The following is a 27,885-nucleotide window of genomic DNA, read 5'->3' on the forward strand; positions in this document are numbered from 1 at the left end:
AACCACTTCAGCTAGACTGTAAACCATTAATCAATTAACCTTGCCGTTGCGAGGTCTAGGGCTTAGAACGCGATACCTATGTTTCCAAGCGGCCACCCTCTTCAGCGCTTGGTTTAGCGCTCGCAGCTCCCCCTTGTGTCGCAAAACCAATTGGCACAGTTCATATACAATTCTATTACTGCAGCTAGGGATTGAGCTGTAAAATGGGGACAATGAAGATGGGGTAGGGGAAACAGATCAGTGCGGTGCACATAACAGTTAACCCCTTAAGTCCCAATGCTATTTAGAGTTAATCAGCTGAGTATAATGCCTTTAATTAATGGCCTGATTAACACCCCTATCGCCACACAAACATTCCAGAGTTCTCAAGGAGTTGAGCTCAGTAATAGCCAAACCCATTACATTTAATATTCAAGGACTCCATTTCCACAGGCTCAGTACCACAAGATTGGCGTAAAACAGATGTGGTGCCTATATTTAAAAGGGAGCTAGATCACAAGCAAGGAATTACAGACCTATAAGCCTGACTTCAATAGTGGGGAAACTACTGAAGGTTTAATATGGGATAATATTCAGGAATACCTAATGGAAAACAAAATTATTAGTAATAGTCGGCATGGATTTATGAAGGATCGATCATGCCAAACTAACCTTATTTGTTTCTTTGAGGAGGGAAGTAGGAATTTAGACCAGGGTAATGCAGTTGATGTGGTCTACTTAGATTTTGCAAAGGCTTTTGATACGGTTTCACACAGGAGGTTGGTGTACAAAATAAAGAAAATTGGACTCAGTAATAATATATGCACCTGGATTGAAAACTGGTTAAAGGACAGACAGAACAGAGGGTTGTCATAAATTTGAACTTTTTCAGGTTGGACTAAAGTCGTGAGTGGAGTGCCTCAGGATCGGTACTGGGACCCTTGCTTTTTAACTTGTTTATTAATGACCTTGAGGTTGGGATCGAGAGCAAAGTCTCCATCTTTGCTGATGACACTAAATTGTGTAAGGTAATAGAATCAGAGCAGGATGTAATTTCTCTTCAGGAGGACTTGGAGAGACTGGAAACGTGGGCAGGTAAATGGCAGATGAGGTTTAATACAGATAAATGTAAGGTTATGCATTTGGGATGCAAGAATAAAAAGGCGACTTACAAATTAAATGGGGATAAATTGGGGGAATCCTTGATGGTGAAGGATTTAGGAGTGTTCGTAGACAGCAGGCTTAGCAATAGTGCCCAATGTCATGCAGTAGCTGCAAGGCAAACAAGATCTTATCTTGCATTAAATGGGCAATGGATGGAAGGGAAGTAAACATTATTATGCCCCTTTACAAAGCATTAGTAAGACCACACCTTGAATATGGAGTACAATTTTGGGCACCAATCCTATGAAAAGACATTATGGAATCAGAGAGAGTGCAGAGAAGAGCCACCAAATTAATAAAGGGGATGGACAATCTAACTTATGAGGAGAGACTAGCTAAATTAGATTTATTTACATTAGAAAAGAGGCGTCTAAGAGGGGGATATGATAACTATATACAAATATATTCAGGGACAATACAAGGAGCTTTCAAAAGAACTGTTCATCCCACGGGCAGTATTAAGGACTCAGGGTCATCCCTTAAGGTTGGAAGAAAGGAGATTTCACCAGCAACAAAGGAAAGGGTTCTTTACAGGAAGGGCAGTTACAGTGTGGGATTCATTACCCATGGAGACTGTGATGGCAGATGCAATAGATTTGTTCTAAAAAAAAAAGGTTGGACATCTTTTTAGAAAGGAAAGGTATACAGGGATATACCAAATAAGTAAACATGAGAAGGATGTTGATCCAGGGATTAATCCGATTGCCAATTCTTGGGGTCGGGAAGGAATTTATTTTTTCCCCTAATGGGGTTTTGTGTTTGCCTTCCTCTGGATCATTAAGCAAGTATAGATATAGAATAAAGTATCTGTTGTCTAAATTTAGCAGGGCGGAGAGCTGCAGTCATGTAATGGTCGCTGGCACAGGGAGGAGAGCTGCAGTCCTGTAATGGGTCGCTGGCACAGGGCGGAGAGCTGCAGTCCTGTAATGGGTCGCTGGCACAGGGCGGAGAGCTGCAGTCATGTAATGGGTCGCTGGCACAGGGCGGAGAGCTGCAGTCATGTAATGGGTCGCTGGCACAGGTAGGAGAGCTGCAGTCATGTAATGGGTCGCTGGCACAGGGCGGAGAGCTGCAGTCATGTAATGGGTCGCTGGCACAGGTAGGAGAGCTGCAGTCCTGTAATGGGTCGCTGCGGCACAGGGAGGAGAGCTGCAGTCATGTAATGGGTCGCTGGCACAGGGAGGAGAGCTGCAGTCATGTAATGGGTCGCTGCGGCACAGGGAGGAGAGCTGCAGTCATGTAATGGGTCGCTGGCACAGGGAGGAGAGCTGCAGTCCTGTAATGGGTCGCTGGCACAGGCGAAGAGCTGCAGTCATGTAATGGGTCGCTGGCACAGGGCGGAGAGCTGCAGTCATGTAATGGGTCGCTGGCATAGGGAGGAGATCTGCAGTCATGTAATGGGTCGCTGGCACAGGGAGGAGAGCTGCAGTCATGTAATGGGTCGCTGGCACAGTGAGGAGATCTGCAGTCATGTAATGGGTCGCTGGCACAGGGAGGAGAGCTGCAGTCATGTAATGGGTCGCTGGCACAGGGCGGAGAGCTGCAGCCATGTAATGGGTCGCTGGCACAGGGAGGAGATCTGCAGTCATGTAATGGGTCGCTGGCACAGTGAGGAGAGCTGCAGTCATGTAATGGTCGCTGGCATAGGGAGGAGAGCTGCAGTCATGTAATGGGTCGCTGGCACAGGGAGGAGAGCTGCAGTCCTGTAATGGGTCGCTGGCACAGGGAGGAGAGCTGCAGTCATGTAATGGGTCGCTGCGGCACAGGGCGGAGAGCTGCAGTCATGTAATGGGTCGCTGGCACAGGGAGGAGAGCTGCAGTCATGTAATGGGTCGCTGGCACAGGGAGGAGAGCTGCAGTCATGTAATGGGTCGCTGGCACAGGGCGGAGAGCTGCAGTCATGTAATGGGTCGCTGGCACAGGGAGGAGAGCTGCAGTCTGTAATGGGTCGCTGCGGCACAGGGCGGAGAGCTGCAGTCATGTAATGGGTCGCTGGCACAGGGCGGAGAGCTGCAGTCATGTAATGGGTCGCTGCGGCACAGGGAGGAGAGCTGCACGTCCTGTAATGGGTCGCTGGCACAGGGCGGAGAGCTGCAGTCATGTAATGGGTCGCTGCGGCACAGGGAGGAGAGCTGCAGTCATGTAATGGGTCGCTGGCACAGGGAGGAGAGCTGCAGTCATGTAATGGTCGCTGGCACAGGGAGGAGAGCTGCAGTCCTGTAATGGGTCGCTGGCACAGGGCGGAGAGCTGCAGTCATGTAATGGGTCGCTGGCACAGGGAGGAGAGCTGCAGTCCTGTAATGGGTCGCTGGCACAGGGAGGAGAGCTGCAGTCCTGTAATGGGTCGCTGGCACAGGGCGTAGAGCTGCAGTCATGTAATGGGTCGCTGGCACAGGGCGTAGAGCTGCAGTCATGTAATGGGTCGCTGGCACAGGGAGGAGAGCTGCAGTCATGTAATGGGTCGCTGGCACAGGGCGGAGAGCTGCAGTCATGTAATGGGTCGCTGCGGCACAGGGCGGAGAGCTGCAGTCATGTAATGGGTCGCTGGCACGGAGGAGAGCTGTAGTCATGTAATGGGTCGCTGCGGCACAGGGAGGAGAGCTGCAGTCATGTAATGGGTCGCTGGCACAGGGAGGAGAGCTGCAGTCATGTAATGGGTCGCTGGCACAGGGCGGAGAGCTGCAGTCATGTAATGGGTCGCTGGCACAGGGCGGAGAGCTGCAGTCATGTAATGGGTCGCTGGCACAGGGAGGAGAGCTGCAGTCATGTAATGGGTCGCTGGCACAGGGAGGAGAGCTGCAGTCATGTAATGGGTCGCTGGCACAGGGAGGAGAGCTGCAGTCATGTAATGGGTCGCTGGCACAGGGAGGAGAGCTGCAGTCATGTAATGGGTCGCTGGCACAGGGAGGAGAGCTGCAGTCATGTAATGGGTCGCTGCGGCACAGGGAGGAGAGCTGCAGTCATGTAATGGGTCGCTGGCACAGGGAGGAGAGCTGCAGTCATGTAATGGGTCGCTGGCACAGGGCGGAGAGCTGCAGTCCTGTAATGGGTCGCTGGCACAGGGCGGAGAAGCTGCAGTCATGTAATGGTCGCTGGCACAGGGAGGAGAGCTGCAGTCATGTAATGGGTCGCTGGCACAGGGCGGAGAGCTGCAGTCATGTAATGGGTCGCTGGCACAGGAGGAGAGCTGCAGTCATGTAATGGGTCGCTGGCACAGGGAGGAGAGCTGCAGTCATGTAATGGGTCGCTGGCACAGGGAGGAGAGCTGCAGTCCTGTAATGGGTCGCTGCGGCACAGGGAGGAGAGCTGCAGTCATGTAATGGGTCGCTGCGGCACAGGGAGAGAGCTGCAGTCATGTAATGGGTCGCTGGCACAGGGAGGAGAGCTGCAGTCATGTAATGGATCGCTGGCACAGGGCGGAGAGCTGCAGTCATGTAATGGGTCGCTGGCACAGGGCGGAGAGCTGCAGTCATGTAATGGGTCGCTGGCACAGGGCGGAGAGCTGCAGTCATGTATCATAATGGGTCGCTGGCACAGGGCGAGAGCTGCAGTCATGTAATGGGTCGCTGGCACAGGGAGGAGAGCTGCAGTCATGTAATGGGTCGCTGGCACAGGGAGGAGAGCTGCAGTCATGTAATGGGTCGCTGGCACAGGGAGGAGAGCTGCAGTCATGTAATGGGTCGTTGGCACAGGGCGGAGAGCTGCAGTCCTGTAATGGGTCGCTGGCACAGGGCGGAGAGCTGCAGTCCTGTAATGGGTCGCTGGCACAGGGAGGAGAGCTGCAGTCATGTAATGGGTCGCTGGCACAGGGAGGAGAGCTGCAGTCATGTAATGGGTCGCTGGCACAGGGAGGAGAGCTGCAGTCATGTAATGGGTCGCTGGCACAGGGCGGAGAGCTGCAGTCATGTAATGGGTCGCTGGCACAGGGCGAGAGCTGCAGTCCTGTAATGGGTCGCTGGCATAGGGAGGAGAGCTGCAGTCATTTAATGGGTCGCTGCGGCACAGGAAGGAGAGCTGCAGTCCTGTAATGGGTCGCTGGCACAGGGAGGAGAGCTGCAGTCCTGTAATGGGTCGCTGGCACAGGGCGGAGAGCTGCAGTCATGTAATGGGTCGCTGGCACAGGGAGGAGAGCTGCAGTCATGTAATGGGTCGCTGGCACAGGGAGGTGAGCTGCAGTCCTGTAATGGGTCGCTGGCACAGGGAGGAGAGCTGCAGTCATGTAATGGGTCGCTGGCACAGGGAGGAGAGCTGCAGTCATGTAATGCGTCGCTGGCACAGGGCGGAGAGCTGCAGTCATGTAATGGGTCGCTGGCACAGGGAGGAGAGATGCAGTCATGTAATGGGTCGCTGGCACAGGGCGGAGAGCTGCAGTCATGTAATGGGTCGCTGGCACAGGGAGGAGAGATGCAGTCATGTAATGGGTCGCTGCGGCACAGGGCGGAGAGCTGCAGTCCTGTAATGGGTCGCTGGCACAGGGCGGAGAGCTGCAGTCCTGTAATGGGTCGCTGGCACAGGGCGGAGATCTGCAGTCATGTAATGGGTCGCTGGCACAGGGAGGAGAGCTGCAGTCCTGTAATGGGTCGCTGGCACAGGGAGGAGAGCTGCAGTCATGTAATGGGTCGCTGGCACAGGGAGGAGAGCTGCAGTCATGTAATGGGTCGCTGGCACAGGGAGGAGAGCTGCAGTCATGTAATGGGTCGCTGGCACAGGGAGGAGAGATGCAGTCATGTAATGGGTCGCTGCGGCACAGGGCGGAGAGCTGCAGTCCTGTAATGGGTCGCTGGCACAGGGCGGAGAGCTGCAGTCCTGTAATGGGTCGCTGGCACAGGGCGGAGAGCTGCAGTCATGTAATGGGTCGCTGGCATAGGGAGGAGAGCTGCAGTCATTTAATGGGTCGCTGCGGCACAGGAAGGAGAGCTGCAGTCCTGTAATGGGTCGCTGGCACAGGGAGGAGAGCTGCAGTCCTGTAATGGGTCGCTGGCACAGGGCGGAGAGCTGCAGTCATGTAATGGGTCGCTGGCACAGGGAGGAGAGCTGCAGTCATGTAATGGGTCGCTGGCACAGGGAGGTGAGCTGCAGTCCTGTAATGGGTCGCTGGCACAGGGAGGAGAGCTGCAGTCATGTAATGGGTCGCTGGCACAGGGAGGAGAGCTGCAGTCATGTAATGCGTCGCTGGCACAGGGTGGAGAGCTGCAGTCATGTAATGGGTCGCTGGCACAGGGAGGAGAGATGCAGTCATGTAATGGGTCGCTGGCACAGGGCGGAGAGCTGCAGTCATGTAATGGGTCGCTGGCACAGGGAGGAGAGATGCAGTCATGTAATGGGTCGCTGCGGCACAGGGCGGAGAGCTGCAGTCCTGTAATGGGTCGCTGGCACAGGGCGGAGAGCTGCAGTCCTGTAATGGGTCGCTGGCACAGGGCGGAGATCTGCAGTCATGTAATGGGTCGCTGGCACAGGGAGGAGAGCTGCAGTCCTGTAATGGGTCGCTGGCACAGGGAGGAGAGCTGCAGTCATGTAATGGGTCGCTGGCACAGGGAGGAGAGCTGCAGTCATGTAATGGGTCGCTGGCACAGGGAGGAGAGCTGCAGTCATGTAATGGGTCGCTGGCACAGGGAGGAGAGATGCAGTCATGTAATGGGTCGCTGCGGCACAGGGCGGAGAGCTGCAGTCCTGTAATGGGTCGCTGGCACAGGGCGGAGAGCTGCAGTCCTGTAATGGGTCGCTGGCACAGGGCGGAGAGCTGCAGTCATGTAATGGGTCGCTGGCATAGGGAGGAGAGCTGCATCCATGTAATGGGTCGCTGGCACAGGGAGGAGAGCTGCAGTCATGTAATGGGTCGCTGGCACAGGGCGGAGAGCTGCAGTCCTGTAATGGGTCGCTGGCACAGGGCGGAGAGCTGCAGTCCTGTAATGGGTTTGTACTATGTACTGTGCGTTTTCTTTCAGATGGAAACAGCAAAGTGGAGAATACAAATTTTATCCAGAAAACACCAAGGTTAGTGTTTCAGAAAAAAAGCGAAATGTGTAATATTCTTCCCAAATGCAGGAATCTATAAAAAGTCAGTATAATTGTGAATGTTAGTTTTTTCACTGGAATCTGTTGAGATTTTTCAATTAATGAGCTTTGGCTACCTAAAATTTAATGTGTAACCTCAAGGAATGGTTTAAGGCAGCAAAACGGGAAATCTTACAGGGTTTTTTTCTCCCATTTAATATGTGCATCAATACAATCCACACAATAAGTAATTAGCTAAGTTGACAATCGATCCGTTCTCCTGTAATCGATCGGTGGAGATTTGGCTCGGGGGTTAGAAGAGGACCAAAGATGCAAAGTTCTGTGGGGAAAATCATGTGACCCGTCACTAGATAAAATTGATGCACTGCTGGAGAGAGGGCAGGACTCAAAAAAGGGTGTTCCAGAGCCTGTTTCAGAAGAAAAAGGGGATGTGACTTTGAATACAAAACTTAAATGCATGCTTGCTAATGCAAGTAGCCTGACAGATCAAATTGGGGAGCTTGAATTAATAGCTGCAAGGGAGCAGTATGATATCATAGGCATTACTGAGACATGGTGGGATGACATTTATGACTGGGCAGTTAATTTAGAGGGTTATTCCCTTTTTCGGAAGGGTCAAACAAATAGAAGGGGAGGTAGCGTATGTTTGTATGTTAAACCGGATCTAAAACCTATTATAAGGGAAGATGTTTATGAAGGGAATTATGAAAATGTAGAGAGACCTTGTAGATAGAAATTCGCAGTGGAGGTAAAAGTACAAAGAAAATGTTTGTAGGGATATGTTATAAACCACCAAATATCTGTGAGATTGAGGAAGCTAAAATACTTTTGCAAATGGCGAAGGCATCAAAACTGGGTCATGTTTGCATAATGGGGGATTTTAAATATCCAGACATAGACTGGGGCAATGAGATTAGCATTACAACAAAAGGAAACAGGTTTTTGGGGGTGCTTAAAGACACTTACATGATCCAAATTATTGAGGAACCAACCAGAAAAGGGGCAATACTGGATTTGGTAATGTCAAACAATGTAGCTTAAAAGTACCTTAATAACAAAAAAATTAGAAAAGAAAATATAGAACCCTTTCAGTATGAGATGGGCAGGCAGATTATTGGAGATTAGGAAAAAGCAGAGGTTAAACAAATTGTTTGCCTCTGTGTTTACCAGGGTAGAATCAATTTCAATTGTAGCGCCGCAGGAGGAAGCCACAACCTCTCTATTAACAATTGGTTAACTGAGGAAGAAGTTCATAGGCGGCTTTGATAAAAATGTAAAGTAAATTTATGCACCTGGCCCCGATGGCATACATCCAAGAGTCCTTAAGGAGTTATGTTCAGTAATGGTCAAACCATTACATTTAATATTCAAGGACTCCATTTCCACAGGCTCAGTACCACAAGATTGGCGTAAAACAGATGTGGTGCCTATATTTAAAAAGGGAGCTAGATCACAACCGGGAATTACAGACCTGTAAGCCTGACTTCAGTAGTGGGGAAGCTACTTGAAGGTTTAATACCTTTGGGGTGAAGGAGTGGCTCAGTGAGTAAAGACACAGACTGGAACTGAGTTCAGGGGAACCTGGTTCAATTCCCGGAGTCTGCTCCTTGTGACCTTGCGCTAGTCACTTTATCTCCCTGTGCCCCAGGCACCAAAACATAGATTGTTAGCTCCACGGCATCTTGCAAAATGTCTCTGTAAAGCGCTACGTAAAACTAAAAGCGCTATACAAGAACATGCTATTTATTATTATTATTATAATACGGGATAATATTTAGGAATACCTAATGGAAAACAAAATTATTAATAATAGTCAGCATGGATTTATGATGTGGTCTACTTAGATTTTGCGAAGGCTTTTGATACGGTTCCACACAGGAGGTTGGTGTACAAAATAAAGCAAACTGGACTCAGTAAAAATATATGCACCTTGATTGAAAACTGGTTATAGGACAGACAGCAGAGGGTTGTCATAAATGGAACATTTTCAGGTTGGGCTAAGGTCGTGAGTGGAGTACCTCAGGGATCGGTACTGGGACCCCTGCTTTTTAACTTATTTAATAATGACCTTGAGGTTGGCATAGAGAGCAAAGTCTCCATTTTTGCTGATGATACTAAATTGTGTAAGGTAATAGAATCAGAGCAGGATGTAATTTCTCTTCAGGAGGACTTGAAGGGACTGTGAACGTGGGCAGGTAAATGGCAGATGAGGTTTAATACAGATAAATGTAAGGTTATGCATTTGGGAAGCAAGAATAAAAAGGCGAATTACAAATTAAATGGGGATAAATTGGGGGAATCCTTGATGGAGAAGGATTTAGGAGTGCTTGTAGACAGCAGACTTGGCAATAGTGCCCAAAGTCATGCAGTAGCTGAAAGGCAAACAAAATGTTATCTTGCATGACATGGATGTAAGGGAAGTAAACCTAGTTATGCCCCTTTTACAAAGCATTAGTAAGACCACACCTTGAATATGGAGTAACATTTTGGGCACCGCTCCTTAGAAATGACATTCTGGAACTAGAGAGAGTCCAGAGAATTGCCACCAAATTAATAAAGGGGATGAACAATCTAACCTATGAGGAGAGGCATGCTAAATTAGATTTATTTTCATTAGAAAATAGGCGTTTAAGAAGGGATATAATAACTAAATACAGTACAAGGAGGTTTCAGAAGAACTATTTATCCCAAGGACAGAACAAAGGACTCAGGGCCATCCCTTAAGGTTGGAGGAAAGGAGATTTCACCAGCAACAAAGGAAAGGGTTCTTTACAGTAAGGGCAGTTAAAATGTGGAATTCATTACCCATGGAGACTGTGATGGTAGATGCAATAGATTTGTTCAAAAAAAGTTTGGACATCTTTTTAGAAATGAAAGGCATACAGGGATATACCAAATAAGTAAACACGGGAAGAATGTTGATCCAGGGATTAATCCGATTGCCAATTCTTGGAGTCGGGAAGGAATTTATTTTTCCCCTTATGAGATATCATTGGATGATATGTAACTGGGGGGGGGGGGGGGTTGCCTTCCTCTGGATCAATAAGTAAGTATAGATATAGGATAAAGTATCTGTTGTCTAAATTTAGCATAGATTGAACTTGATGGACGCATGTCTTTTTTTTTCAACCTCTACTATGTAAATGGTGCCATAGAAACAAAAAAATGTTCATTTCATTATAATACATTAAAAATATAATTCTGAGTTTAAAACAAAAATAGCTACAAGTATTTTCTCACAGTACAGAAATGATTGATTTAAAAAAAAAAAATACGCATATGTAGGATATTGCTTGGTCTGCCGCTTTAAAGCATCCTTTGATTTCTATTGCAGGCTTTAGCACACCTCCCAAGCAGTGCAAGATCTTTGGAACACTTTCATGTTTGTGATAATTTGTTGCCAATGATCCAGCAGTTTGAGTTGTAAACTGTAACAATAGATAATGTTACCTTAGTAATATAAGAATACAGTCTAGCTGCTGAGTTATCCTGACTGAAGGATTAATTGAAATTGAAAGGCGGTCATTACGTTAGGCACACAATCAGGATTTTGACAGGTTTGTAAGAGGAACACCAAACGATTGCCAGTTAGGTAAGAATGTATCATTGCCACATGCTTTACATATACAAATAAGAAAAGAAAACAGGGGGTAATGTAGTATTGCTGCTTTAATGTGCAGCCTAAAGGACACAGGTTTAATGTGCAGCCTAAAGGACACAGGTTTAATGTGCAGCCTAAAGGACACAGGTTTAATGTGCAGCCTAAAGGACACAGGTTTAATGTGCAGCCTAAAGGACACAGGTTTAATGTGCAGCCTAAAGGACACAGGTTTAATGTGCAGCCTAAAGGACACAGGTTTAATGTGCAGCCTAAAGGACACAGGTTTAATGTGCAGCCTAAAGGACACAGGTTTAATGTGCAGCCTAAAGGACACAGGTTTAATGTGCAGCCTAAAGGACACAGGTTTAATGTGCAGCCTAAAGGACACAGGTTTAATGTGCAGCCTAAAGGACACAGGTTTAATGTGCAGCCTAAAGGACACAGGTTTAATGTGCAGCCGGTTGCTTTCCTAAGTTTTTTTTTTTTTTTTTTTTTTTTTTTTAATAGTTGTCAAACTTACTGAGCATATAGGAAATGTTCCCCCTCTGTTCCCAGGAATAATGTACAACCTATTAGTTCATTGTTGATTTTAGTGCAATAGAAGCAATTTGAAAAAGGAGATTTGCACATAGCATACACTAACTTTCATAATCACCTGAACTGATCTCTTACATCTTGCAGATCTGCTGTGGTCATATCGGATTCGAGTGATGACGACTTTGAGAACTGTATGTCAACAGTTTTTGTTTTTTACAGTATCTGGATTATTTTATAGATTTTGTGTTGATTGTCTACAGTTTCTAAAGTGTCAGTAATAATTGAAATGTACATTACCTTTATTGTTGTTGTAAAGACTAGGACAATTTAGTTGAGGGTTATTTAGGACCAAACTTTCTAGTATTGGTTAAGAAAAATTGTCTTGGCACTCTATCTGCAAATGTAGAAAAAAATAAAAATTCACGCTCAACGTGGGAAATACTTATGGGTAGCTCCACCTGTCAGTCTCGAGGTAGGACAGAAAAAAACTTCTAAAGGTGTGCTTTAAAAGACTCCTCCTCCCTCCTGTCGGTCTTTTTTCTGTCCTCAGTAGAGTAGGTTTTTTTTTTGGTTTTTTTTGACACTCACTCCAGGACGTCCTGCATAGTTCAACCAGTGGAGGAGATCTCTCAGCCTCTCTCTGTCCTCCGCCGATGCTCCAGTGTTGCATCTCGTAGCTAGCCGCAGGTCCAAAACGACCAGGGTAGACCACAGAGGCGCTTCTGAGCCCAGTGTGAGGTGGTCCCCACGAGGAGAGGCACAAGCTGTGGCGCTAATGCGGGAGCGTGCTAAAACCTGAAGTGCGGGGAAACCAGGAAGTACAGCGGTAAGCTTGTGAAAACCTTGGGGGGGGGGGGGGGAGTATAACGCGCACAGTGGAGGCAATAGAATGCTGCTTGTGTGGTCTGAAGTAGAGGAGTGTATGCTGCAAGCTATGGAAAGCAATACAGCCAAAGGGTTGTTGCTAAAACTTTCTGGGTGAGTTCTAGCTCAAGTTTTATTCAGAGACAGTAGAAGATTCATGGAACTTAATGTGTTTTACGTATACAGTATCTCTGTAGGACTGCATGAGGAGGGAGCTTCAAAGTTGTCTGTAGAGGCTTTGCATCACAAAACGCCTGTAGGAGAAACACTGGTGGCGTTTAGGACAGGTGGGACCTTCATCTTCTTGCCACAGAATACCACCTGGAGTTCAGTCATATGCCAAAGGCAGACCGATATTTAATTTCACAAACCTCAAGGAGCAGAGAGGCAAGACGGGCATTAAAATAAGCATGAAAGAATTTACATACAAAGCAAAGTTATTGTGATGGTTGCAGAAGAAAAGTTGTGTAAAATAAAGAGACCTGGAGCACAGAGGTCTCCGATTTTAAAGAAAGGTGAACACATTACTAAAAGGGACAAGATTCAAGATGGAGCCATTAAGATTGGTAATGTGGGCGATTCAGAAGGACGATTGGTTAGCCTCCATAGAGCTCAAAGATGCAGATCCACACATTCCTGTGGCAAGACAGCATTACATATTCCTGAGAATTGCTGTAGGAAACAAACATTTCCAATTCACAGCCCTGCCTTTCGGACTAGCGACTTCCCTCAGGACATTCACAAAAGTGTTCATCACCCTTTTGGCAGAACCAAGAAAATGGGGGATAGAGCTCTATCCTTATCTGGACCACCTGCTTATAAGAGCCAGGAACAAAGATCAACTTTAGAGAAATACCGACGCAGTCTTACAGCTGCTAGAGACTCACGGCTCGATAAACCTAGAGAAGAGTCAACCAACTTCACTACAATCAATAACATTCCTGGGGTTTTTTCAAACACAAAAAAGAGGTGGTCAGGGTACCCCAAGAAAAGGTGAAAATTCCGAGTAAAATTGTTTTGAAAAATAAAAAAGTAACAGCCAGGGATTGTATGTGTGTCATGGGAGAGGGGGTTTGGCCCGGTATTAATGGGGTTGCACCCCATATGGCCACCCCCTGACCTCAGTTGGGAGGCAAGGGGTTAACTGGACTGTAGTCCAGTAATGTGTTTTTACCCTGCTTCACCACCCAAATGTGTATTCCCCTGTAAAGATGTATTGTTCCCATTCCAGTGTCTGCACCAACACATACACTGGGATCGATGCGGGAGGGAAAGGGTTAATGTGTGTTCTGTGTTTATGTCCCTTTTCCCACCTTTGCAGGCTCCATTTTGCAGTTTCTCCATAGGTCGCCTTTGGGGCTCAGTACAATCTATGGAGATTCCGGCGATTTGGGCCCGTTTCTGTAGAATGTAAACCTTCCAGCAACGGCGGGAAGAAAAGCGGAGCACTGCCCAAAAAATGAAGCAGGATGAAAACGTAGGTGGTGACTACAAAATGTTTATTTAAACAAACGAAAGTGGCTGATGGATCCTCTAACGCGTTTCAGCCCTAAAGCCTTTGTCAAAGAGTGATCCATCAACATACGGGAGACATTGATATAGGCAAAGTGAATCCAAAACACCTGTACCAATTAGGAATCAGGTGAAGTGGATCCCCGCCCGATCATCATGTACAAACAATAAAAAACCGTTTAAAAACAATGCTCACAAAACATCACAAAATCACAGTACATGTACATAAATGAATAATCATCAAGTTGTTAGAATAGACAATAAGAGTTCATAAACATAACATATGACTAAACATAACATATGAATGAACCTAGATGATATCAGTAGTATGATGTATAGGTGTGATGGTTGTCAAGCAAGATCTTAAAAATGCAAGATAAAATACAAGATTTATTTTATTTTATCTTGCATTTTTAAGATCTTGCTTGACAACCATCACACCTATACATCATACTACTGATATCATCTAGGTTCATTCATATGTTATGTTTAGTCATATGTTATGTTTATGAACTCTTATTGTCTATTCTAACAACTTGATGATTATTCATTTATGTACATGTACTGTGATTTTGTGATGTTTTGTGAGCATTGTTTTTAAACGGTTTTTTATTGTTTGTACATGATGATCGGGCGGGGATCCACTTCACCTGATTCCTAATTGGTACAGGTGTTTTGGATTCACTTTGCCTATATCAATGTCTCCCGTATGTTGATGGATCACTCTTTGACAAAGGCTTTAGGGCTGAAACGCGTTAGAGGATCCATCAGCCACTTTCGTTTGTTTAAATAAACATTTTGTAGTCACCACCTACGTTTTCATCCTGCTTCATTTTTCGGGCAGTGCTCCGCTTTTCTTCCCGCCGTTGCTGGAAGGTTTACATACTGTTGCTTGCTGGATCGCACGCCGAGTACTCGCTGCACACGCACAGGAGAGGGGGGGCCCCGCCAGTCACGTGATCTTCCCGTCACACGCTGTAGCAGAGACAGCGCCTTACTACAAAGACCAGGAGCCCAGTTGAGACGCGGAGCTCATCGGTCCACAGCTACTCGCCAAGGAGGAGAACACCGCCGGTCGTGAGACCACCCCAGGTGATATTCAGTCACCAGAGGGTTGGCAGTGCAACGCTTCTGATACCGCTTACCGGATGATGACATCATTCTCCCCCCAACCGTGAGTGCTTGCAACATCTGGTGCCCTTAGGTGGGCCAGTTGCTTCTTACAACACACAGGCTACTTTATACACACTCATTGCAGTGAGTACTACATTGACTCCGAGGCACCTTTTTGGACAATTCATTGTCTGGTTTCAACCGTTTCCGTAGAAGACCTGCAGGTGGCACTTGAGGAGGAGCGGCGGTTCCCCATTGAAAGTGAATGGAGTAATGCATTTCAATGGGGATTCCTGGAAGCCGACCTCCGGAGACGAGCTGGCAGCCTGCCAGACCGCAAAACCACAACAGCGGCAACATTGTCAAAAAAGAGCTTTGATCGCGCAATTGGCATGGGAACCAGGGACTCGGTCAAGTGCACGGCCAAGTTACCGTGACAATGTGCCTATTGGGCGAGATTCCATATGAGACCCCTTACAGCACAACTTCCTAGATTGCTGGAATGGAAATGCAAAGGATTTGCAACAAGAGATCATACTGTATCAAGATACCAGAGAGAAGCTATGATGGTGGGAGCAACGAAGAAACCAGGAAACTGTAGTTTCACCTTCATTCACCACTCCTCTGGTTATTACGACAGACACAAGTATGTGAAGCTGGGGTGCTCACTTAAGCGACAAGACAGCACAAGGGAATTGGTCAGCCCAATACAAGGCATATCACGCCAATTATCTGGAACTAAAACCAGCATAGGAAGCCTTAAGGGAGTTTCAAGAGTATGTGCAAGGTCGACACGTCTTCATAAAAGACCGTCGTATGACAGTAAAATGTATACAGGAACAAGCAGGTAACGGCAGCCATTATGACTTATACTGCTGTTAATCTGTCTAGATAAAATTCAGCCCATCTCACATGACAGGAGAACTTGACCGCCAATTTCCTGAACCGACAGCAAGTACATCCTGGAGAATGATCTTTGAACAGGACCATTTTTCAACAGATTTGAAAGTGTTGGGGTCAGCCAGAGGTAGATCTGATGGCCTCCATCTCCTACAGGAAGGTACCGCTGTTCTGTTCAAGGTTAGATCACACGAATGACCTGGTTTTCCTGTGGGATTTAATCAATAGGGCATGTCTTCCCACCAATTCCACTCATACAAGAGTATTGAGGAATATAGAAAGAGATGAGGTAGAGGTAATGGTCATCTTATCCGACTGGACAAGACAGGCGTGGTATGCTCGGGCAGTACGCATGGCAATAGACAGACCATGGATACTATCACACGTGCACAAACTGCTGGAACAAGGGCCATTAAAGCATCCAATCAGAAGTTGGCGCCAGCGACCTGGTGATTGAGCGGCAGTTATGAAAGCAAAAGGATCTTTCAGAGAAGGCAATTGAGACTCTGGCATGAATCAGAGTCAATCTCCAAGGTATATTACTGGATCTGGTTTAGATTCATGCGATGTGGCAAGGAAAACAGAGTTGTCATGGCAAAGCCATTTGACTTCGCGGAGCCATGATGAGGGACATTGCTCGAAGAGATCTCGATGGAGAATGTAAGAGGCCCTGCATCATTTCCCTGCACAGAGCCCCAACATCTTCCCAGTCGGCCCTTTGTATATGTATATGATGCATGGATGGTGCGTGTGTGTGTGTGTGTGTGTGTGTGTGTGTGTGTGTATACACAGCAACCAAAAAATGGGGTTGTTCACAGCACTCCAGAGTACTAAAAAATAAATTTTATTCAAGCCCTTAAAATAGAAAAATTAAAACTGTGCAATGTTTTGCACAGCTATGGTCCCTTGGCAAAACGCAGGCGCCAGGGACAAACTTTTAGGTGTGTGCGCCTGTGACATTTGCATCCCTGGTGTATGTATGTGTGTTATGCTTCTGTATGTTTACAGAGCTTTCTTTTGTATACTGTATTGCGTGTGTGGGTGCGTGCGTCTTTGTATGGTGTGTGGGCAGTCTATTCTTGGGCCGGTTGGTTGTGCTTGCTCCCCGGGCCCAAATTTGCCAGCCAGACCTTCATTCAAACCATTAGAGGACCTCTCACTAACCGTGCTAACACAGAAGTCGGTGTTCCTAGTCACCTTCACATCAGCGAGAAGAGGGGAAGAGTTGCAGGAATGATCTTGTAAAGAACCGTTTCTGATTATACATCAGGACAAAATTGTCTTAAGACCTGTGTAAGAGATGTGTGCAGAGGTGTTTATATATATACTAGCTGATATACCCGGCGTTGCCCGGGCGTGGAAGGGCAGGGGGCATGGAGTGGAAGGGCGGGGGGGGGCCAAGGGGCGTGGAAGGGCGGGGGGGGCCAAGGGGCGTGGAAGGGCAGGGAGGGCTAAGGGCAGGGAGGGGCGGGGGGCTAAGGGCAGGGAGGGGCGGGGGGCAAATGGCAGGGAGGGGTGGGGGGGCTAGGGGCAGGGAGGGGCGGGGGGGCTAAGGGCAGGGAGGGACAAGAGGGCAGGGGGACAAGAGGGCAGGGGGGCAAGAGGGCAGGGAGGGAGGGAGCGGGGGGCAAAGGGCAGGGGGGGCAAGAGGGCAGGGAGGGGGGCAAAGGGGAGGGGGGGAAAGAGGGCAGGGAGGGAGGGGGAAAGAGGGCAGGAAGGGAGGGGGCAAGAGGGAAAAGGGCAGGGGGAGGGAGGGCAGGGGGAAAAAGGGCAGGGGCAAAGGTTCAGGGGGAGGGAGGGCAGGGGGCAAAGGTTCAGGGGGAGGGAGGGCAGGGGGAGGGAGGGCAGGAGGCAAGGGCAGCGGGCAAAGGGCATTGGGAGGGAGGGCAGGGGGGGGCAAAGGGCAATTGGAGGGAGGGCAGGGGGGGCAAAGGGCATTGGGAGGGGGGCAAAGGGCATTGGGAGGGAGGGCAGGGGGGCAAAGGGCATTGGGAGGGAGGGCAGGGGGGGCAAAGGGCATTGGGAGGGAGGGCAGGGGGGGCAAAGGGCATTGGGAGGGAGGGCAGGGGGAGGGAGGGCAGGGGGGGCAAAGGGCAGGGGGAGGGAGGGTAGGGGGGGGGCAAAGGGCAGGGGGAGGGAGGGTAGGGGGGGGGCAAAGGGCAGGGAGGGTAGGGGGGGGGGCAGAGGGAGGGAGGGTAGGGGGGGGCAAAGGGCAGGGGGAGGGCAAGGGGAGTCAGGGAAGCATTAAATAAGCCATTCCCCTGCATGTTCTCACCTTGCACACGGCCACCCTCCTCCTCCACCTCGGGCTCCTCCGCGGCGAGGCTGAGACGCTCCGGTGAGGAGGTGCTGGGCCTCTCGCGGGGAGAGGCGGAGACAGCTGGAGGTGCGCCCGAGGGGACGGGTAGCGGCCTGTGTGAGGGGGGGGGGAGAGCGCCGGGTGAGGGGAGAGCCGCGTGCTCTGTGTGTGGGGGGGGTGAGGGAGAGCGCCGGGTGAGGGGAGAGCCGTGTGCTCTGTGTGTGGGGGGGGGGGGGGTGAGGGAGAGCGCCGGGTGAGGGAGAGCCGTGTGTGTGTGTGTGTGTGTGTGTGTGCGCCAATGAGAGGTGTGCGGGTGAGAGGTGTGCGGGGGCGGGCCAAGGGAGCAATCTCATTGGCCTGGCCCAAGGTCCAATGAGATTGCCGCTAGGGACACAGGGAGGGACACAGGGAGACACATACAGACACGGACACATAGAACACTTTCACAAATATATAGTAGATATATATATATATATATATATATTGGAGGCCAATTTGGGTGTAATTATATCTTGGCTTTATTGAGCCTGTTCCTTTATCCAGGCAAAACATACAAAAACAACAAAATAACAAACCTTTTGTAAGGGCTAACTTACTTCCCCAGGCGCTATCTGCAGGACTGGAGGGATATTTCCATTACCAGCCTATCACCCCAAAGTCTCAGGAAGTACCTTAAGCAGATGGCCCTCCATGTCAGTCTCTGGCAGGTTCCTGGGTCCTCTGTGTCCAGGAAATATAGGTCTCTGGGTGTCTTGATCTCAGCACAGCCTTTGTGCTCAAGATAGTGTCTGTGTGCAGGCTTCTCTGCTCTCCTTCTGTAAGCCCAAATGTGAGCTAAGGAATTTCTCTCTTGTTTCTTACATCAGGCTTTTCTCAGAGTCCTAATCAGCCAGGTGGCGTCTGGTTCATTGCCTGTGTGCAATAAACCAGCTCGCTGCTGGATTTAGGTCCGTTTCTCTCAAACAGTGATAAGTCCCTGATTCATACCTTCCCTGTTTGTGGGATGCACGGGCTTACCACGGCCAAAGCCCATCCTTCCACTCTCACTAAATATATCCGTGCGGCTCGAATGAAAGTGGGTGGAGAAGGAGAACCCTCAGTCCCGCTGGGATTGGATCCCTTTCTCCAGGTTATTAGTGTCTCCTCCAGACGGTGTTTGAGATCAGCACCCTTCAGTTGCTCGAGGAGGACTTTTTCCAAGTACAATCTTTCTTCTGACCACTTGGTCACATTTTCCCCCTGCGTCGGACAATCCTTTCTTCCCTGAGTTTAGGGTGACCACCTGCATCGGATTCTGTAGCTATATTCATGGGTGGTTCAAGCTGGGCGGAGTTTTTATCTATACAGATTTGACTCCCGTGGCATCTCCGTTTGGTAGTTACCTATTGTTGTACCTGTAGAGGTGTGAACACCGAAACAGTCCTGCCTCAATCTACCCAAAGACTGTATCTTTCTAGTGCCTATTTTTATTGTGAGGAATATGGCTTGGGCCATGGGGCCACAGTAGCATAACTGTGTTGGTATTGCTCTTCTCAGTTGTAATTCGGTTCTTCTTTCCTGACTTGTGTGGAAAGCCGATCGTAGTACTGAGATGGCATTGTAGGTGCTCGTTTTTTCCCAATATGTTTTTAATTTTACCCGCTGCCATAATATACTTGGTTACACATGGAATCTTAAATTTCTTCAACTTTTTTTTTGCTCAATAAACTGAATCCTATATAGTAGGCCTGCCCTTTCTATTGCCTGTTCCACTATCTTTTGATCAAACTTTTTATCCAAAATATATTCTATACTGTTCAATATGATCTCTTTGTGTATCTGATTTCCATATCATTACTCAAAGTACCTGTGGCAGTGGACGGGTTAACCAGGCCAATAATAAAGGTATTATGCCCGGCTGGTTAACCCTAAACCGTGTTGGGACAGAAGGGGTTAAAATGTATTGCCATCATAACACCATGTTTTCCCCTACACTACCTTTATTGTCCCTGTTTTGCAGCTAGCTGCTGTTGAATGAACTATGTGCTAACTGTATTTGCGACACAAGGGGGCGCTGATTGAAGAAGTGTGCCTGAGAATAATTAGCTGCTTTCAAGATAGGCATCAGTTTTTAGAGCACAGACGATGAAACCGCAAAGTCAATTGAATAAGTGGTCTGCGGTTTAGCTGAAGTGCCTTCTTGATACATAGAATCCTGCCGTCTTGTTATCCACTTGAGTTGAAGTAGTGGCGCGTGTTTGCAGTTAACGATCAAAGCCAGGACGGATACATTGAATGCCGGCTTGTAACCCAGACAGAGTATAGGTCAAACCACAGCCCATCAGAGCACATTCAATTACGTGGATAGCTTGCATTAGGAAACAGCTAGCACTCTAATTTTTGGAGTGCAGCTAGGTAAAAAGAAACCATAAACAAACATATAAGGTTTATAATTGTTGCATAAGCAGAACATACATTTATAAATAAACTGTATCGTAATGGTGTTTTAAAATGTACAGGCAGGAATCCCTTCCTGTCCTGTATCCATTAATATGCCCATATGTTATGGATGAATGAGCTGAGGGATTTTTCATCTCCGAACTTCAAAAGGCACCCTGATAAGGTGGTGCCCAAGTGTCTATGAGAAGTCCGGAGTTGAAAAGCCTCAGCGACCCTAGGTGTTCGGGTGGCCAGGATATTGTTAATTGCCAGATACCGGTGGGAAGTATGGGCACTTCACACTTGGTAGCCAAACCCCAGACTTTCTGTCGCCGGGTAAGAGGTTGGGCCTGTATGCGAAGTAGCTCAGGTGTGAGGTTAGCACTTGCTCTGTGCAAACCGGGAAGCAACTGCTGCCCTCTTTGCAAGGTATTTGCAAGTCGGGGATAGGTGGGGAAAATTATTCCCATGAAAGGATTGGGTGTATGTTAGGTATAGGACCCATAACCCTATAAAAATGCCTGCAGCCCAGTCCCAGGCAGATTCATCTCAGATTTTACCAAGAAGCGTCCAAGTACAGGGTCAGCGGTTCCGGAGTGTGAGGGGTTAACTACATCGTAACCAAGGATTGCAGCCCTCTTCCAGAATTCGTTTGAGCTATGGATTCCCGAACGAATCCTGTAAGGACATTACGAAAGACTTCCTTTTGGCGGAGATAGTGGGCTAGCAAGTTGCACCCCTAGCTAAGGACTGTCGCAAGGCTGACATCGCGCACCTACTTGCAGGGATGCCCAGAGACCTTGTTTCATTCCGTGGACATTTTATTTTGTTTCCCCATCCCAGTAAGTGTATACTGACTGTAATTGTGAAATATTGTGTGTTTTGTCTTAAAAGGAAATAAATTACAATTTATTTTACTCGCCATGTCTGCTCAGTCCAGAATCCCGGTATTATTTGTTGGTAAGACCTGGTCTCTCGTGACAGTACCTACTGACTGTAATCCCCTTTCATGTTCTATTAAAAAGTATCTGATTCCAGGGGATAGTATGTTGGTTTTAGGTTTTAAGTTTGTAGTTATAGACAGGGGGTCACTATCAATTATTAAATGTTTCGTACATTTTGTATTGTTGATGTCAAATGGTTTGTAAGACAAAAGACCAACGTTCTAATTTGATGAAGTGTATTTTTAGAGTGAGATTTCTCATGAATCTGTTTGTTTCTCTCAAGAGTCAGGCTGTCTCTTAAGCACCTCTGTCACCTAGGCTGTCTGTCTCTGTGTGCCTCTGTCTGGCACTCCCTATCTGTGTCTGGTCTCAGACTGGCAGTTGGACTGTCTGTGTTTCTGGAACTGACAATTTGTTTCCACATTCTATCTGTTTTTCTCCTTTTCCAATTCCATATCTCCTGTTGTGTTGCCAGGCACATCAGGGACAGTGTCTCTTATTCCTTACAGCACCATGTGATAGGTGGAGCGGATTAATTCTATATTTAGGGTGATCATATTTTTCCAAGGACAAATTTCACGCATGCGGCAAGCACCCATGGTCCATGCACACGAGCAGCAAGCGCCCATCGCACATGCGTGAACGGCCTAAACATGGAACATTTAAAAGAAAAGTCGGAACCCGGGACAAAGACCAAAAAACGGGACTCCCTTGGCTAACCCAGGACGTCTGGTCACTCTATCTATATTGTTGACAGTATACATATATTTGTAGCAGGGACTACACGAACTTTGAGACACTATCTGCATTGTATTTTAATTGTTCATATTTTAATCTCTCATTTAGTTTTAACACAGTTGAAAACGCCAAAACAGTCAGCAAATAAGGTTTCTTACCAGCAGGATGTTAGGTAAGTGAAAACCACCAAAACTGGAATATCATGATGTTGAACTTCATGCAAAAGTGAAGTAAATTGATCAAAATCCTGGAACATGAACATGTGAGGGCTGTCAGGATTTGGTTTATTTTCAAGGCTATCTAGCGTTTTAACAAAATAGAGCTCAATGTTGTATAATTAAAAAATCAAAATGTTTGTACTTTTTGGTTAAAAATAAATTAGAAAGGTAAAAGTGTGTTTGAGGCAGACGGGACACGCAAGGACTATCCTTGGCTAGACAACTGCAACACTTTGGAAAGCTTATGAATGAGCAGAAGTAATGTGGAAAACATACTGTTCTACGTTTTTAAGACTTGACAATGCAGGCCCACTAATATGTTCTGTTCTGACACTTCCTAACCTTAAAACCAGAGACAGAACATGAAACACAGACCGAGCTCAGTGCTACATCCAAAGACACTAATACACGGTACAGTGCCTAAATATATATATAGATATAGATATATATCTTTTGAATAAAATGGTCTTTTAGTTTAACTCTTTGGCCAAAGTGTGGTAAGCCCTTGAGCCACTACACGGCAGACCACGTCTCAAGGTACATTACCAGGAAAAATGATTTATAATAAATCTATCAAAATTAGTTGCATAGTTCTAAGTCTGAAGCTCTTATTACCTGTATAATACCAGGAAGAGCACTCTGTATTAGATTTGTTGCAATCAAACTGGATGCAAGTTCCCCTGGGTGTGGAAGGTGCAAAGTAGTGTTAGGGCCCTTGAGACGTGGTCTGCCTTGGAGGGGCGCAAGGGCTTACCACACTTTGGCCAAAGAGTTAAACTAAAAGACCATTTTATTCAATAGATATAGATATATATATACTGTACCGTGTATTAGGATGTAGCACTGAGCTCTGTCTGTTTCATGTTCTGTCTCTGGTTGTAAGTATATATTGCCATGCTCAGTAGCACTCCTCTGTGACACTTATACGCATATATATGTTGTGGTTATTTTGGGGGTTCAATATGAGCTTATAGGGGTCCTGTATGTTTTGCACTTCCTAAACTTCACTCTTTTATGCTAATTTCTGATGTTGCAGCTTGAAGGACTTTGACTCGGAGGAGGATTTTGCTTCAATTGTCCCACGAAATGGAAAGGGAGCAAAAGGCAAGAATGGTAGGTCATCAGTTAGAAATGTAAGTGCGTGGCATGTGCAAAGTAAGGAAGTGACTTTTTTGCTTCCTTACACATAGATCGAAAGGCAGATATACTATCCTCTGGCTTTTTATTTTTCTTGACACTTTTGTTTTATATAAATGATCCTTTATTATAGATTGACATATACAATGAAACCCAAACAGCATGTTAACGCACGTGTTTACATCATATACATGGAAAGCCATTCAATATTTTGACTCAATCTTTAAACTAGTTGTCAGGTCTGTGAGAACTGGCTTCTTACATATTTTCTCTTTACTCAGTACCATGATTCGTCGAAGCATATTACTTTGTGTATTACATATGTATATGTACATATATACACATACAGCTAAGAAGATTTAAAAAACAAACCAAAAAAAAACCCCAAGCAGCGGTCACATCTCATCAATTTAATACTTAATCAAATACTTAAACAAAACCAAGATGGCTTCTAAGTGGTTGTAAGGATTAGGCTAGGACATAGGCATATATATTTACACATGGCACATAAAGCTTGGCCCCCTGCAGACTCACTTACCAGAACTCCCTCCTACTGTCTCTGTACGTTCTCCCTACCTACCAATTAGACTGTAAGCTCCTCGGGGCAGGGACTCCTCTTCCTTAATGTCTAAGGCCTTGCCCCCGCTGCCTACTACAGCGTCCGCTGTGGCGGACGCTGCGCGCACGAGAGCCCTCCCCCCAATGGCGCCGGGACCGCTGCGAGGGGGGGGGCCGCAGCGCTCGCGCGAGAGCTACTCCTACTCTCAATAGAATTGAGAGCAGGACTCGCGTCGAGCGATTAGGCACGCCCCCCGGCGGTTCAGCCAATGAGGGCGAACCTGCCGGGTGACGTCATGGCCGCGCCCCTGTCACTCCTCCGCCACGCCCCCCCCGGTCTCTCCTCCTGCAGTGAGCTGCAGACCGGGGAATCGGCTGAACGCGCCGCCAAAAGCGCGGGCGCGCGTTACAGCTGAGATACCGGGGCCTTAGCCTAAAGCACTTATTCCCTTGATCTGTTATTTATATTATCTGTTATTTATTGGATTACCACATGTATTACTGCTGTAAAGCGCTATGTACATTAATGGCGCTATATAAATAAAGACATACAATACAATACCTAAACATATACAGTAGACATGAATAAAATACTAATACTAGCATTAACCCACCCCTTGGGGCATCAGGAATTTGTATTTGTATTCATGTTGTGAATGAAATATTAGTATAGCGTTAGGCTAGTATATATTCCTTTTGATAGCATTGCCAGATTCTCCCACAATCCCAAAGTTCTGGAACACCGTATATAAACCCACACTACCATGTCAAAAGCCTTCTCGGAATCAGGATTGAGAAGGCATGGGGGGGCATTGCAGTTATGGTATTTTGTATCTGTTGGATCGCAGCTAATACTTTCCTAATATTTGAAGTAGGATTTCTGCCCCATATAAACCCTGTTTGATCTGGGGATATTACAGATTGTAGATGGATCTTCAATCTTTCAGCTAAGACCTTTGCTTACTGTCAGAGTAGACCAAGGTTATTAACACTTTACCATCTAGATGGGTCCTTTGATTGAATAAAGCATGAAATAAAATACATTTTATTTATTCACATAAAGAACACACACAGCTTGGATTACAAAAATATCACGAATAACAGTCTTACTGGAATGGGGTCAAATGAAATAAAATGTCCACGGGACGAAATCCACCAAAATAAAGTCTCTAGGCATTCATTCCCAGATGCGGGGTGAATGCACTAATAGAGCCGCGAGACAGTCCTTGACTAGGGGCGCTAGCTGCAACCCCTATTTTTCCGCCAAAAGTAATATTTGTATTCCCCCAATGCAGGATTAGTTAGCAAATCCTTAGTCCTTACGAATACTGGAAGCTGGATACAAATCTTTAGTTGCGATGACATAGTCTCTGTACCCCCTGCTGTAGCTTAGATGAATCAGATGGAACTTCTTACAAGATGGAACTGAATCTTTTACATGATGGAACTGATCTCTGATTGTCTGCACAAATCTCTATAGACACACAAAGACTATCCTTATGCTGTGCAGCCAACCACTGTGTGGTACTAAAGTAGCCTGGCAGAAGCTTCCATGTATGCTGCGAGCATGTGCCAACTTCGCACGTCAGCTGCTTAGCATACCTGGCCAAGCCTACTTCCCTGGAGACCTAATGTCTCCCTGTCCCCTGACACCTAGCCACTAGTCAGGCCAAAATGTTCACCTCTCCTCCTCCCCAAGTAACACCTTACAATGCCAGGTTCTTTTGTTAAATCCGTGTCTCCCCAGACATGCCGGAGTCCTCTCGACATGATGCCTTAGACGTCCTGGATTTAAATCATGACTCGCTGTACTTGTGAATCCCAAAGGTGTCTGCTGCCCCTTTGAAGCTCCCTATGCAAATGGATTGTTTATCACAAAATTCAGAAAATATGGTCTATTCATTAGTATACTCGGGAACCTCCATACCTTCTGTGTTGGCAGCTTCCTACCTACTCGAGGTCCAGCCAGATTGGGGCATGATCTGGTAGCACTATACGTATTGTATGTCTTTATTTATATAGTGTATTTATGTAGGGAGGAAGATTCTCTTGGATGCACTCTGCTCCACTAATATTGTAAAATACATTTTATTATATTCTTATTCTTAGAAAACAAAACTATGATTAAAACATAACTTCTAGCGCTTTTACTAATTGAAGTGTCCTGGGTCATATACTCAATTACATCTAGTGTCTGTGAAATTAACACACACAGCTATGTTCCCAAACAGAGACCCCTTTCTCTATTAGAGTTACTATACACAATGTTAAGCTATTAACTGCTAATGGAGATGTTTATCTTGCAGACTGTATCGGTGAGTATGCGGAGGATAACATAATCCTAATTGATTCAACTTCACTACAGTGTGTGAAGTATGCAACGGTATACTAGAACAAAGCTTATAGGTGCTGTGTGAAAGATCTGTGGACAAACCAGATTATTAAAACCCACAAATAATCCTAATGCATATATAGGAATCTGTTCAGAAATCTTGCCACCGGTAGTGGTGTATAGCTCAGATTCTAATATAGAGCCAGCGGGTTCTGTGGCCACACACACTGATGTTGACCAGGTAAGAGATACACAAATCTCACAGCAGCTAAGTATGTAGTGCCAGTATAGAGATTTTGCTACTTGTAACTGTCAGCAAAGAACAAGCATACTTATCAATATGAGACAATGAGTAACAACAATGTTGCAATGCAGTCATACAGCATTGTCTGCACTGACTAACCCTCGGACCTCTGGAGGATCCCCTCTCAATGTAAGCCTTATCACGAGAGATATAGCATGGAGTCTCCACAGCTAGGTGGTTTCCTTCAATCAGCCCACAACCTTTTTTTTAACTGGCTACAGAACAGGCACGGACAATGGTAGTGAAAGTTCAGGAACTCTGTCCTGATCGTGCTAGCACATTGACGCATGTGTGATGTCACCCGACGCGCATTTCCAGGCGTTGACAGGTGGCGTCCGGGGCTGCGGGCGGGCGGTGGCCCGGCGGCAGGTCATAGCAGTTGCTGCCAGCCCTGCCCCGCTGCACCTGTTAGTCCCACAATGGCTGCTCGTGCGCGCGCCGGGCCTCCCTCTCATGCCGGCATGCCGGAAGCTTAGCCCAGCTGACTTCCGCCGCTGCCGAGAGATCCGGCACCCGGTGCAGCGTTTTTTTTTGGTTTTTTTTTAAACTGGCCCAGCCGTGGCCGGGCCAACAGGGCCAGGGATACCGACACCGGCAGACCACCCCTGTTGGGGGTGTGTGTGGCCTCCAACAAGGGGTGACTGCAGGTGTTGGCGTCCTGGGCCCCGTGTGTCTGGGGTCCCAGTCTCCTGTGCGGCCGGGCCAGTTCATGTAAAAAAAAAAAAAAAGTCAGCTGGGCTAAGCTTCCGGCGCGCCGGCGTGAGAAGGACGCCCGGCGCGTGCGTGAGCAGCCAACGTGGGACAGACAGGAGCCTGCAGCGGGGCAGGGCTGGCGACAACTGCTTTGACCTGCCGCCGGGCCTCCCGTCAGCCGCCGGGCCACCCCCAGCCACCCCCCCCACAGCACTGCCACCGGTGGGCCCCCCGCCAGCCACCGCCCCCCGCAGCACCGCCCCCCTACCCCCTGCAGCCACCGGTCTGACCTGAGATCATCCCGAAGGTAAGTCTGATTTTTATATGTATTGGGGGTGTATTTTATATATGTATTGGGGGGGTTGGGGTATTTTTTAGATGTGTTGGGGTATATATGTATATGTATTGGGGACTTGGCGGTATATTTTGATATGTATTGAGGGGTTAAGTAAAAATTGCGCGCTAAAACTTGTTTTTCCGTGGTAGGTGCGCTATGGGTTGGGGGGGGGGGGGGAGGGGAGCCCTGCTCCTTTCATTTTTCCTGGGCGCTGTGTGTGTG

At 47.3% G+C, this 27,885-nt stretch overlaps 1 protein-coding gene across 5 annotated transcripts in view; it reads left to right on the forward strand.

The window, feature by feature from the left end:
* Nucleotides 1-27,885, forward strand: part of GCNA (germ cell nuclear acidic peptidase) — a 106,653-nt gene that overhangs the window by 40,032 nt on the left and 38,736 nt on the right. For 3 of the 5 annotated variants that reach the window (XM_075580853.1, XM_075580854.1, XM_075580855.1), the window contains exons 3-6: nucleotides 7,089-7,137; nucleotides 11,441-11,487; nucleotides 22,193-22,256; nucleotides 23,339-23,415. In XM_075580853.1, the coding sequence (XP_075436968.1) occupies nucleotides 7,089-7,137; nucleotides 11,441-11,487; nucleotides 22,193-22,256; nucleotides 23,339-23,415 (237 nt within the window). The remainder of the gene's footprint in view (nucleotides 1-7,088; nucleotides 7,138-11,440; nucleotides 11,488-22,192; nucleotides 22,257-23,338; nucleotides 23,416-27,885) is intronic. The other 2 variants (XM_075580857.1, XM_075580856.1) reach the window with 2 other exon arrangements.

The sequence above is a fragment of the Ascaphus truei genome (genome assembly GCF_040206685.1).
Source record: "Ascaphus truei isolate aAscTru1 chromosome 16 unlocalized genomic scaffold, aAscTru1.hap1 SUPER_16_unloc_1, whole genome shotgun sequence".
NCBI lineage: Eukaryota > Metazoa > Chordata > Amphibia > Anura > Ascaphidae > Ascaphus > Ascaphus truei.